We start from the raw sequence: 11810 nt of genomic DNA, 5'->3' as shown, positions 1-11810 counted from the left end.
AAAAAATAAAATAAAATCAGAGCTTAGCTCCTGTCCACAAGAGTGAGGTTTTCTGGAGACCAGGAGGTCCCTCGAAATCAAACGTGGCACATCCCACGTGGGTGACCCAAACAGGCAGTCAGTTCCGTGATGACACAAGATGATGACCTCAACAGAGACAGTACCGTGAGGAAGAAACAGCCATCTAGGGGTCTAAAGCACAGGTGAGACTGCTAGCACAAAGAAGGAGCAAATTGGGGTAGGCAGCCGCTCAGGCAGGGTACCAAGTTACCAGCAGCTGTTCTTCTCCCAAAGAGTGAGAAGATTGAGCAAAGTATCACAGAACACAGAAACACGAGGACGGAACAGGCTCTCTGGCTATGTAACTCCACGGAGTGGCTGCAAACGGAAAGGAAGGGGGAGGCGTCGGGGTCAGGGGGCTGCAGGGGTATTTTCACGGGTCAGGTCCCCAAGGAAGAAAGCATGCGGAGCCAACAACAGCAGCAAGCGACCTTATTGTTTGGCCTGTATACATTGGCCGTTATCAGGCTTTACATTCCTGCATACTGGCCCAACTGTGCAGCACATGCGTGGTTGTCTCTGCTAAGGCATGCTTGTATACGTGTAACCTGTTGTGCGCATGTGCCAGACAGCGAGGTTGTGTCCTTATGGGTCTTCAGATGCCCCGGGCTTTGAAACAGTCTGCTGTGGCTCCCCACAGGAGATAAATTTGAGGTGGGCCTGTAGGTCTGTTACCAGTGGAGAGGGAAAAAAATTAGCATTTTAGAGAGAAACAACAGCAAAAAATGTGCCCACAGGACTTTACGTGCTACTCTTGGCTGGCTAAGCCAAATACGTAGCAGGTATTGGGAGGCTGGAGTCTCCTTCTGCAGGTGGTTTCTAGGTTCTTTCTGTCCTGAGCAAAGAATTGGTTATGACAAATACGAACAGTAGTGTGGGGAGCGACTGAAGCTGGAGACCATCAAGGCCTTTGTGAAGAACACAGCGCCTGAGGCAGGTCACGTAATAAGCTGTTGTGGTGTCAAGAACCCTGTGAGACAAGCCATGTGGATAAGATAATAGGCGGAGAGGCTCCACGTGACATTCAGCCTCCCAAGTGCATAAATAAATGTGCTGCCACCGCTGGAGTCTCTCCTCCTCCTCTTCCTCCTCCTCCCTCCCTCCTTCCCTCACCTCCTCCCTCCCTTCCCATACGGCTTCAGTTTTCTGAATTCCGACCCCTGTCACTTTCTCTCCATCCCGTCACTGCCCTCACCCTGGGAACATCGAGGGCTGTGCAGGACGCAGCGCAGTAGCAAAGTTTTATTAAAGGTAGGAAAAGAAACAGGCTCTGCAGAGCGAGTTTGGGCCAAGTAAAAGAAGGAAAAGGAGCACACCCGACAGCGTGAGGAGGGCCGCCATGGAAATGGGAGGACAGAAACAAAAACTCAGTGTGGCCTGTGATTTGGTATCACGCCCCCTCAGCTTATGTCAGGTCTAGGCCATCCTATCAAAACCTGCTCAGCTTCTCAAGGAAAGTCACACGCAGGGCTTGGGGAATTTCTCTGGCCACGTGTCCTGGGATGTTATGATTAACAGGTTACGCCTGCTTCCCCAGCCAGCCTTGCCATGCCCTAATCTCCTGTCGTACTGGGGCAGCTGGTTAGTTCGTGCACAGAACATTTGATCCAGGCACTGAGTGGAAGCCAAACCTCAGCAGGCTCTGCTTGCCGAGCTGGCCACCCTGAGCACCTGCCTCGCTTGCCGTGCTGTGCTGTGGGAGCCCTGGTCTCCACTGCCTCCTCAGTTGCTGATCCCAGATCCATCAGGGTGGCGGCAGCAAGACCCCAAAGCCTGCCGCAAGCCGTGGTCTCTCTCCTATTTGGGATTTTCCCCGTCATTGCCCTTCAACCCACACTCTCTGCCATTTCACGTCTCCTGCCTATGACCAGGTGCAATCCATCCCTTTGCTACCTTATGAACCATTTTCTTCCCTCTGTAGGGGTAAGGGATCCCCCCTTACCTCAGATTCAAGCTGTCAGTGTGCTGACATAAATTGGCAGTAGACAAATTAATAGGAAAAGAAGCACACAAATACATTTACTTCCGTGTATGCGTGTGGGGGGCACACAGACAGGAAACTCCAAGGGGCCAGATGACTGAAGCTGGAACAGTTTCTGCATGACAGAGAGAGAGGAGTGGGAAATGTAGACAACTTTAGAGAAAATGCCTCTGAGAGGAAATGGATGTGCACGCAAAGGATAGAAAATGCGGCTGGGCTGCAGCAGGCCCGAGGCCGGGGTTCAGTCTCTACCACGGAAAACAAACAAACAAACAAGCAAACTGACAGTGATCTCAGACCAAGTTCTTCTGGCATTGGGCGTGATGTTTGATTTCCTTCTCTTCTTCTGTGAGACAACTTTAATCTTCCTTGGCTAATGACATTTCAGTAAGGCATTTGATCAAAGGCACTCATGTTCCTCATTGGCAGATCCAGTGATCAGGGGGACAGGGAGCTGCAGAGAAAAGCTGCATCCAAAATCTACTGATTGGGGCTGGGGATTTAGCTCAGCGGCAAAAGCACCTGCCTGGCAAGCGCAAGGTTGTGAGTTCGGTTCCTGGTACCGGAGAAAAACCAAAAAAAACAAAAAACAAAAAACAAAAAACACAAAATCTACTGATTCCCAAGTGCTTAATTTAAAATAGTTGGTGTACAGGGCAGCATGTTTGGGGGTGACGTCCTTGGGCTCCTTCATCGCCTGTTATCTTGTCTTTATTTCCAAACTTTGTCCTCTTTTGTCTTTCGATCTCTTTTGTCTTCTATTCCTCTCCTTCTCTACTTCTTTCTCCCCTCTCCCCTCTGAAGTACATTCTGCTCTTCATCTTCCCTACCTGTTGTTTGGATTTCCCTTTCCTCAAGTTTCTTGCCGACCTTATTCATTACTGATAGTGCATCTCCATCCAGACAGAAGTGCTTCCACGAGCATCTTTGCAGATGTTGAGGCATCCACCTAGATCTTCTGGCCAGGTTTGCTGCCCATACTTAAGTAAATGTAGACAATCCCCACTTTCAAAGGCCTCATTTAAGATTTTACAATGGCGTGAAAGCCGTACACATTCAGTAGACACCGTACAGTACTTGGAGTTTTGAATTTGGTCTATCCCTGGGCGAGCGATGTGCAGTCTGCTGCCTTCGGTTCATGCTGGGCAGTGGCAGTGACCACAGCTCCAAGGTAGCCCTGTGGTCACAAGGGGACACACCTGATGCTGCTGGGCTAGGATATCCAATGGGCTACTTGTACTCAGTGCATTTTTGACTCACAATATTTTCAACTCACAGTGCTTCTGTTGGGATATATCTCCATTATAAGTGAAGGAGCACTAGTATTCAAACTACTCACAACTGGTGATCAAGGGCACTGTTTTTATTTTCTTCTTCTAGACTTCAATAACGTGAGACTTTGAAGAATGTCCAGTTTCTTCGACCTTCTCTCCTTCTGTCTTACTGTAGGCCTTTAGTTTTTTTTTTTTCTTTTTCAGTGCTGGGGCTTCCTGCATGCTAGGCAAGTGCTATATCACTGAGCTACACCGCTAGCCCTGGTGTTCCCAGTGAATCATACACACCACTACTATCTCCTGCCTCCTTCCCTCCTTGCTACTTCTTGGGTGGCTCCCCCATCTCCTGCATGGGCTCTTTGACATCCTCACACATTTGCTGAGCATGTACTACCTGCAGACACTGTGCCATGGGTGGGAGACACAGCCAGAGCTGAGATGGCTCATTGGCCCGAAGGTCATGTATTTGGTTGGAGAGAAAGAGACAAACTGATGTATGACGACACATGACATCTTTGATCACATGGACAAAGTGGTGTGATAAATACTGTGACTGAAGTAAGTCCTGGGAGCTCAGGGCAAGGATGTACACATCAGACCTGGCAGCACAGAAAAGGCATTCCGCAAGACTTTGTGTTCAGGCTAGAGAGGTTTTTGAAGGCAACAGAAAACCAACAGGGAACATGAGATAGGGAAAGGAGCCTGGAATTAGGAGGATGATTTCTGAGTAAAGGTAATGACTTGGATATTTTGATTGTGGTTGATGGAGTCGACTTTAGTGTGGTGAATATAGTACTTGGATACTCCTCTCTGAAATGCAAGAGAACTGTTTGGGTTGGAAATAGAGATGTGGGTGACGGTGGCCGCATCCCCAGGCTTGGATGCAATGCCTTGGTGGAGGATGTGGAAGGAGAGATGCATTTCTGGAAAGTGGAAGGACTCATCCTGGGGCCCTGGGAGAAACGTCTGAAACTGGCAGAGCAGAAGGAAGGAAACAGGAGAGCCACATACAGCATTCACAGAGGGAAGAAGCCAAAGCGGGAGGGCTGGCCAGTCTTCCCAGAGACCAGGCAGAACTCGGATCAAACCGGGGCAGGATGGTAAAGGGGGCGAATGTAAACGATGGCACCCCAAACATTGGTTTGGGACTGGGGAGAGGTCAAAGAGTGATGGCACCAGCATTTCAGTTTTTATGGGTTTTGCTTTTGTTTTTTAAACATTGCGGAGACCCTTTGGGTCTCAATGACAGGTGGTCTGTTCCTTTGAAAGTCTTCCTGCAAAGAGTTAAATTTTCTGTCCTTCAGTGAACGTCCTGACATCACTCAGTTCAGAGATTACCAATTCCACTTTAGTAAAGCCCCCCACAGTTGTTTGTTTCTTGAGTGCCTTGTTTGCTGTTACCCCATCTGGTATTTCCACATCATTTCCCAACCAGAAAAGAGATTACGTGTGTTCTCCCTTCCCACCCGGAGAGTGCCGGAAGAGCTTCAGAAATCCTCTTGGGGACTCAGCCCACCCTCCTGCCCTTCACCTCTCTCTCTTATGGAGAGCCCATCCCCTCTGGCAGTGTGAAAGATCGCAGTGGTAGCCATGGCCCCTGGGCTCGCTCCTTTTGTCTCTCCTGTATCCATCTTGTACCACGTTGTCTGTAATTCGCCGTGAGCTAGGAGCGAGATCACGCTCTGTGACAGAGCACTCTGGTAAATGACACTCCACTTTCATTCTTTCTAGTGTATTCATAGAGACCTGGCAGCCAGGAATGTGCTGGTCACCCACGGGAAGGTGGTGAAGATCTGTGACTTTGGGCTGTCTCGAGATATCCTGAGTGACTCCAACTACGTTGTCAGGGGCAATGTGAGGCTGCTATTTCTTCCTGTGTTTTCATGCTGCTTGTTTGTCTTTTGTCATTATTTCGGTAAACATCTGCACTCACTGTAGTGCATTTTTGATTCATAGGAACATAAAAAAAACCCTCATAGCAGTTTGCTTCCTTATGCTAAAAACACTTTTCTACAGCTTCAGGGAATAATCCATCTATGATAAAAGTTGAGTGAAATAGCCACACATCTACCCTTAGGACATCTAGTCCGAATAGACCCATTAGGGGCTTTCGAGTGCAATATTCACTTTAAAAAACAGAAATCTCACCACCTGTACTGACTTCAGTTCCCTTAGCTAAGAAAATGACTGTTACAATAAAGCATTTTTCAAAATGTACAACACATAAATTAAATATTAAGTATGAAATTTACAGGACATACTACTCAAATAGTTATTAAAAATATGTGCCGTCCTGTTATTGTTAATACAAAGAGATCAAAAACACCACTGAATCACGCGTATTAAAAAAATACTAAAGACAGATGTACTATTTACAAGAAAACTGCTAGAAATAGTGGGTTAATTCTGTATTTTAAAGAGTGACTTTTAAGAAGTAGAACACCTGGGGTAAAGCCCCTGTTCTGCTCCTTTTTGGTTATTCATTTTTGGGATTTCTCCCTTCATCATTGTTTCTGTTTGTGAAACAATAACCGCCACAGATGCTGATCCAGTCCTTACTATGTTCTAAGCATTCTTTGAGGTGTTTTACCTACATTAAGTAATTTGGTTGTCAAAGTACCCACTTTGTGGATGTGGAGACTGAGTCTCACATAAGTAACTTTCCATGATTACACAGCACATGGATCTGAACAGTGATAAGCCCTAATTCCAGCTTAACCTCATGGTACTGTGCTTCCCATGCACTTATTCTACAGGTTTGTGGGGATGAAACCAACACAGAAAGTGCCTGTTCAGGGTAAATGTCCATTAGATGTGAAAACTAAAACTAGATGGTATTCAGATGATCATTGTACTTGATTTAAAATCTTGGGCCTGGGGATTTAGCTCAGCAGCACAGTGCCTGCCTGGCAAGTGCAAGGTCGAGAGTTCGATTCGTGGTACTGGAAGAAAAAACAACAACAACAAAAAAATAAAATCTGCTCATCAGTTACTACAGCTGAAGTTATAAGTCTGTTGCACACACCTGTAATCCCAACACTGGGGAGGCTGAGGCAGGAGGACCGTTGCGAGTTCGAGACCAGCCTGGGCTACAAAGGGAGCTCAAGGCCAGCCTGAACTGCCTAGCCAGACCCTGTCTCAAAAGAAAAGAAAAAAAAAAAAGTCTGCTGGATGGTCCTACATAGATAAGCAGTTTCTACCCTACAAGCCGGCTGTGTCTGATGTGGCAAGGTGAATTCCATTTAGAACCACAGTTAATTCATTAATGAATGAAATGAAATGGACCAGCCTGCTCTCCCACTTGTATAGGATTTAAATGACAGTTTCTTTCTTGGGCTTTGATTTTACTCAGTAGATGAAATATGCTCCTTGACCCGTGACAGAAATGAGTGAATTCAAAATACTCTGCCCTGAGATATAGGTCACCCTGTGTCTTGATTCAAATCTGAGGCTGTGGGCAGTCAAAACCCACCTTCCGCACTGCGGGAAATTACGAAAGCCACAGCAGCCAGCCCGTATCACTTCTGGAAGTGATGCCGTAGCCCGCCTCCCTGCGCTCTTGGGTGGCATTTCCACTAAGCTTCTTCCAGGAAATGCTGTGGCGAGGCAGTCCGCTCATCGCAGAGTAAGTCCCACCTACCTCTGGGCAACTGACTGGCCCTTCCTTAATGGAAAGTGATAACTGCTGTTACATCTGCCCTCCAGGACAAGCCTTTGTTCCAGATGAGTTTAAAAGAAGTGAGTGTGTGTGTGTGTGTGTGTGTGTGTGTGTGTGTGTGTGTGTCTATGCACTAAGCTACTGTTATTGGAATGGTAGCTTGAAAGCAAAAAGATTGGCCTTAGGAAGATAATACATTTCAGCATTTACTAAAAGAAAAGAAGCCACGGGTGTGCGTGTGGAAGATTCACCCTGGGCTCTCCTCTGGGTTCATGCAGGCCCGTCTGCCTGTGAAATGGATGGCCCCAGAGAGCTTATTTGAAGGCATCTACACAATCAAGAGTGACGTCTGGTCCTACGGAATCCTGCTCTGGGAAATATTCTCACTGGGTACGTTGGGCTCTTCGCTGGCCTCCTGGGCGCTGCGCTTTTCGTGTTCCGTTCCCTCTGTGTCCCATCCCCCACTCCTTTACCTCCTAAGTGCAAAATACCGTGAGGTCCCCATAGCTCCCGGTCTTGCTTCTATCACAAAATGCGCCACTTGATGTGTTATTTGCTAATGTTCTTAAATCGGTCTCCTTGCTGATCCGTACCCTGCTTGGGGAGACTCGTGGCCACTTTCTGCGGTAGGACCAGCTGCAGGCTGTGTCTGGCAAGCAGAAACTCTCTGTCATCAACTGAACAAATAAACTGACGAAGGAATCAATGTCTTTGTGCTTTTCTCAGGTGTGAATCCTTACCCTGGCATTCCGGTTGATGCTAACTTCTATAAACTCATTCAGAGTGGATTTAAAATGGATCAGCCATTTTATGCTACAGAAGAAATGTAAGTTCACATCAGACTACAGATTGGTTGAAATCAGAAATTGACAGACTGTCTATTTCGAAATGCATGACCAAAAGAAGATAAAATAAAAATCAAAACAAGAATCAGATGATTCTTCTTTAAATAATAGAGACAAACTTTCCTTTACGTTTTAGAAGTTCTGAACTAAAGTGAACCTTGCCTGTTCTCAGAAGCACGTATTTTTTGGTTTTGATTCCTTTGCTGGAAGGATCCGGGAGATTAGACCGAATGTCCTACATCTCGTTTCTGTAAATGGATCCCTACCCATCACCTAATTTCTCCTTTCTAATATGAGTATAAAATCTAAGAGAGTCCTTGCCACAAAACACACATGCTATATATAGTGAGTTCTACGCAGTAAACAGTGTGGCCTCCCATGGAGAACTGGTCCGTTTAATTTCATTCAGATTTCCTCATTTTGGTCCTGTCACTTTTGCAGATACTTCATCATGCAATCCTGCTGGGCCTTTGACTCCAGGAAACGGCCATCCTTCCCTAATCTGACTTCCTTCTTAGGATGTCAGCTGGCAGATGCAGAAGAAGCGGTATGTAATAGCCAGGACTGGCTAAGACATGACCATAAAGGAAGTTGGTAATTTACAACACTTGTGTTGACTTCATAAGGTCCAGATGTACCAAGCTGTCTTTCTTACCACACTTTGTCTAGGTTGCCCTAGAAGAGTTGTATTGGGTTGAGGTATCTAATGACAGGTAGTTTTAGAAAAATGACTTTTTTCCTGAAGACCTCAGCCAATTGGTTAATAAATTAATAGCTTGTAAGGAGGGGCTGGGGATTTAGCTCAGCGGCACAGCGCCTGCCTGGCAAGCACAAGGTCGTGAGTTTGATTCCCGGTACCGGAAAAAAAAACAAAAAAAATAGCTTGTAAGGGACCAGTGCAGAGGATTAGATGACAAAATAAAATTTATCCTTCTAGAAAACACTGTCCTGGGGCTGGGGATTTAGCTCAGTGGCAAAGTGCCTGCCTGGCAAGCACAGGGTCATGAGTTCGATTCCTGGTCCCGGAAGAAAAACGAAAAAGAAAAACAAAAACTGGAAAACACTGTCCTTTTCTAACTCAGCATGAAGCATTCGAGTGGAGTACTCATACTGCCCAGTCATGTAATATGGCAGAGTGCAAAGAGCAATGGCCCGGCCTGGTCAGAGCTGAGTACCAGCTCTACTGTTCTACCTCCTCCCAGCCCCATCCGTTATGGCAAACCATTTAACCTTGCTCTGCCTCAGTTTCCTCCCTGTAAAGAGGAGGAAACTCCTCTGCCTGCCTACATGACCATGTGAGCTTTGGGGACCTGGAATTACTTTTCTAACTGTTCCTTTATCTGCAGCCTCCTAGTGAAAGGAGCTGTCCATCCCTACGTGACATGAACAAAGGGTGGGACCTTGAGCTTCCAATACCCGGTTCAAATCTGAAGTTGCTTAGTCTTTGGGGTGGGACCTTCCTCAGTTTCCTGGTGTGAAATATGAGACCAACAAATCTGAATTCATGGGGTGGGTGGTAAAAAAGCAATGAGATGATGAATGTGAGTTAGCACCTACTGAGAGTCAGTATCTCTTCATGAAATGTGCCTCTTTCTAAATTGTTCAGAGTCCATTCTCAATTTTGCGTTCTGTCTACAGACCTGTTCAGATGATGGGTATCCTTTTCTTCTGTTATCACTTTTTTAAAAAAATCACATAAATTAAATTATTGCCACAGAGGGCCGGGGATATAGCTCTGTGGCAAAGCGCCTGCCTGGCCAGCACAAGGTCCTGAGTTCGATTCCTGGTCCCCCCTCCAAAAAAAAAATTATTGCCATCGAATTGGGCAAAAAGGCTGAGAGATAGAAAGTTCCCATGGTGGTGGGGGTTGGGGATTTAGCTCAGTGGCACAGCGCCTGCCTGGCAAGCGTGAGGTCATGAGTTCGATTGCCGGTACTGGAAAAAAAAAACAACAAAAAAAGAAAGTTCCCATGGTGCTTGTAGACTGCGGGGAAGGTGACCTGCAAACAATTCATGGCAGTATGAGGTAGCTTACAAGAATTACAGAAGGAAATGAGAAGTGAGTTGTTGGAGTAAAGAGAAAGGATCGGGTGACATTTACTTAGGTCTCAACGAAGCTAGGAAGAAGAGGGAGCGTCTTGGCTCTTTGAGAACGGAGGGTGAGTGTGATACTGCAGGCTGCAAGGATAACGCTCTATCAGTGAAGTTCAAAGTGGAGACGTGAGTGGAAAATAATGGCTGTAGCCCGCATACAAGCAAGCGGAGAATATGGAAGAAAGCAGAGAAAAGGAGAGACGTGTAAAGCATGTGTGGAGGAGCAAGGCCAAAGACTGAACATCAGACAGCAGTTAAGAGGTGACCATGACAACAGGGATGGCCTGAGGCAGTGGCAGGTGAGGCGATGGGAAGAGGTGACAAAGATGTCCTAATCAATCCAACAAAATGAAGAAGAAAAAAAGCAAAAGGAATTTGTGGAGATAGAAAGCACAAGAGCCCGGTGTGGTGGTGTGTGCCTATAATCTTAGAACTCAGGAGGCTGAGGCAGGAGGATCCTGTGTTTGAAGCCAGCCTGGGATATACAGCGAGACCTTGTCTTAAGCAAACAAAAACAAAAAAAGAAAACACAAAATGACAAGAATTGGCAAAGCCATTGAAGCAAGAGAATTTCAGCATAAATAGAATTGTTATCAGACCAGGCATATTCCCTAACCTTGAAGCAGCGAAATGAAAATTCACCAGCAGCAACCCAAACAGCTCCTAGATTCAGATGCCAAGAACTTAAGAGCATGCTTCTTACAGAGGTGTTCGGTTGAGAGGCAGGAGGAGGACAGAAAAAAAATAAAAATGGACGTGGCCTATTAAAAGTTGTGGAAGTTAATCAGAAAGAAAAAGTAAAGCTATTTTCATTTTGGAAAAAAACTTCAAAGGCCATAAAACTCCCAGGTAAGACTTTGTCATCAGTCCCCTGTATTAATTCCACAATGAGCAGATTTCTCTTATAGCCTTTCTCTCTCTCCCTCACTCTCTTTTTTTTGGTACCGGGACTCGAACTCAGGACCTTGTGCTTGCCAGGCAGGCGCTGTGCCGCTGAGCTACATATATCCCTGGCCCAGCCTTTCTCTTTTATGTCTTTTCTACATGGCTCTAGAAGTTTTAGAGTAACACTTCATATCTAAGAGTAGATTTTGTTTCTAAGAAGAGACTCTATAAGGATACTCAAGGCTCTGGGTCCAACCTCACACCTACAAAAATAATGAAAGTACTGGACTCTGATTTGTTTCTCTACAAAGGAAAGGACTAAGATTGCTTTGTCCAGTAACATGTAGGATATTTTCTAAGGCTCCTGCACAGTAAAAGTAATCATCTCTGTGAAACAACCATTTTATTTAGATAGTTTGCCACGTGGGCACGTGGTGTATAAGTCTTAATCAGAAGGTCTCTTCCCGCTTTCAGATGTACCAGAACATGGATGGCAGTGTTTCAGAGCGTCCTTCCATCTACCAAAACAGGCGGGCTTTCGGCAGAGAGATGGATCCAGAGCCGCCCTCCCCACAGGCTCAGGCTGGGAATTCCTAGAGAAACAAATTAGTCTTAAGGACTTCATCACACCGCAGACCCTAAACGGGCTGCCGATTACCAAAACAAGGTTAATTCCATCATTAAAAGAAACTATATTATCAACTGCTGCTTTGCTGGACTTTTCTCTAGAAGCTGTCTGCAATTTACTCTTATTTTCAAAGGAACTTTTGTAAAACTGAGTAGTCTCATGCACAAGGTGGGAAGAGCCAATAAGTAGGTTTATTGGTGTCCCTTTCTCAGGCTGGCTTGAGGGAAAAAAATGTACCTTAAATATAGTATAATCTTGTAAATACAGAAAACAGAAGCATTTTGCTAAGAAGCTAATATGATTTTTAAAAATCTATGTTTTAAAATGATATGTAACTTTTTCAGCCACTTAGTGATCTATTTTATGGATGGAAATAAACTTTCTA

General features: G+C 45.7%; 1 protein-coding gene across 1 annotated transcript in view; it reads left to right on the top strand.

Moving 5' to 3' along the window:
* Flt3 (fms-related tyrosine kinase 3) overlaps positions 1–11499 on the top strand; it is a gene marked incomplete at its 5' end in the record, with an annotated part of 83683 nt that extends 72184 nt beyond the window's left edge. Inside the window, 5 exon segments of the mRNA XM_013505445.1 lie at positions 5047–5169; positions 7252–7363; positions 7700–7799; positions 8260–8365; positions 11272–11499. Of these exon segments, the coding sequence (XP_013360899.1) occupies positions 5047–5169; positions 7252–7363; positions 7700–7799; positions 8260–8365; positions 11272–11394 (564 nt within the window).
* Positions 11500–11810: the final 311 nt, after the last annotated feature.

Source organism: Chinchilla lanigera, unplaced genomic scaffold, assembly GCF_000276665.1.
Source record: "Chinchilla lanigera isolate Chin_1 unplaced genomic scaffold, ChiLan1.0 scaffold00096, whole genome shotgun sequence".
Classification (NCBI taxonomy): Eukaryota; Metazoa; Chordata; class Mammalia; order Rodentia; family Chinchillidae; genus Chinchilla; species Chinchilla lanigera.
This window is presented reverse-complemented; position numbering and strand designations above follow the sequence as displayed.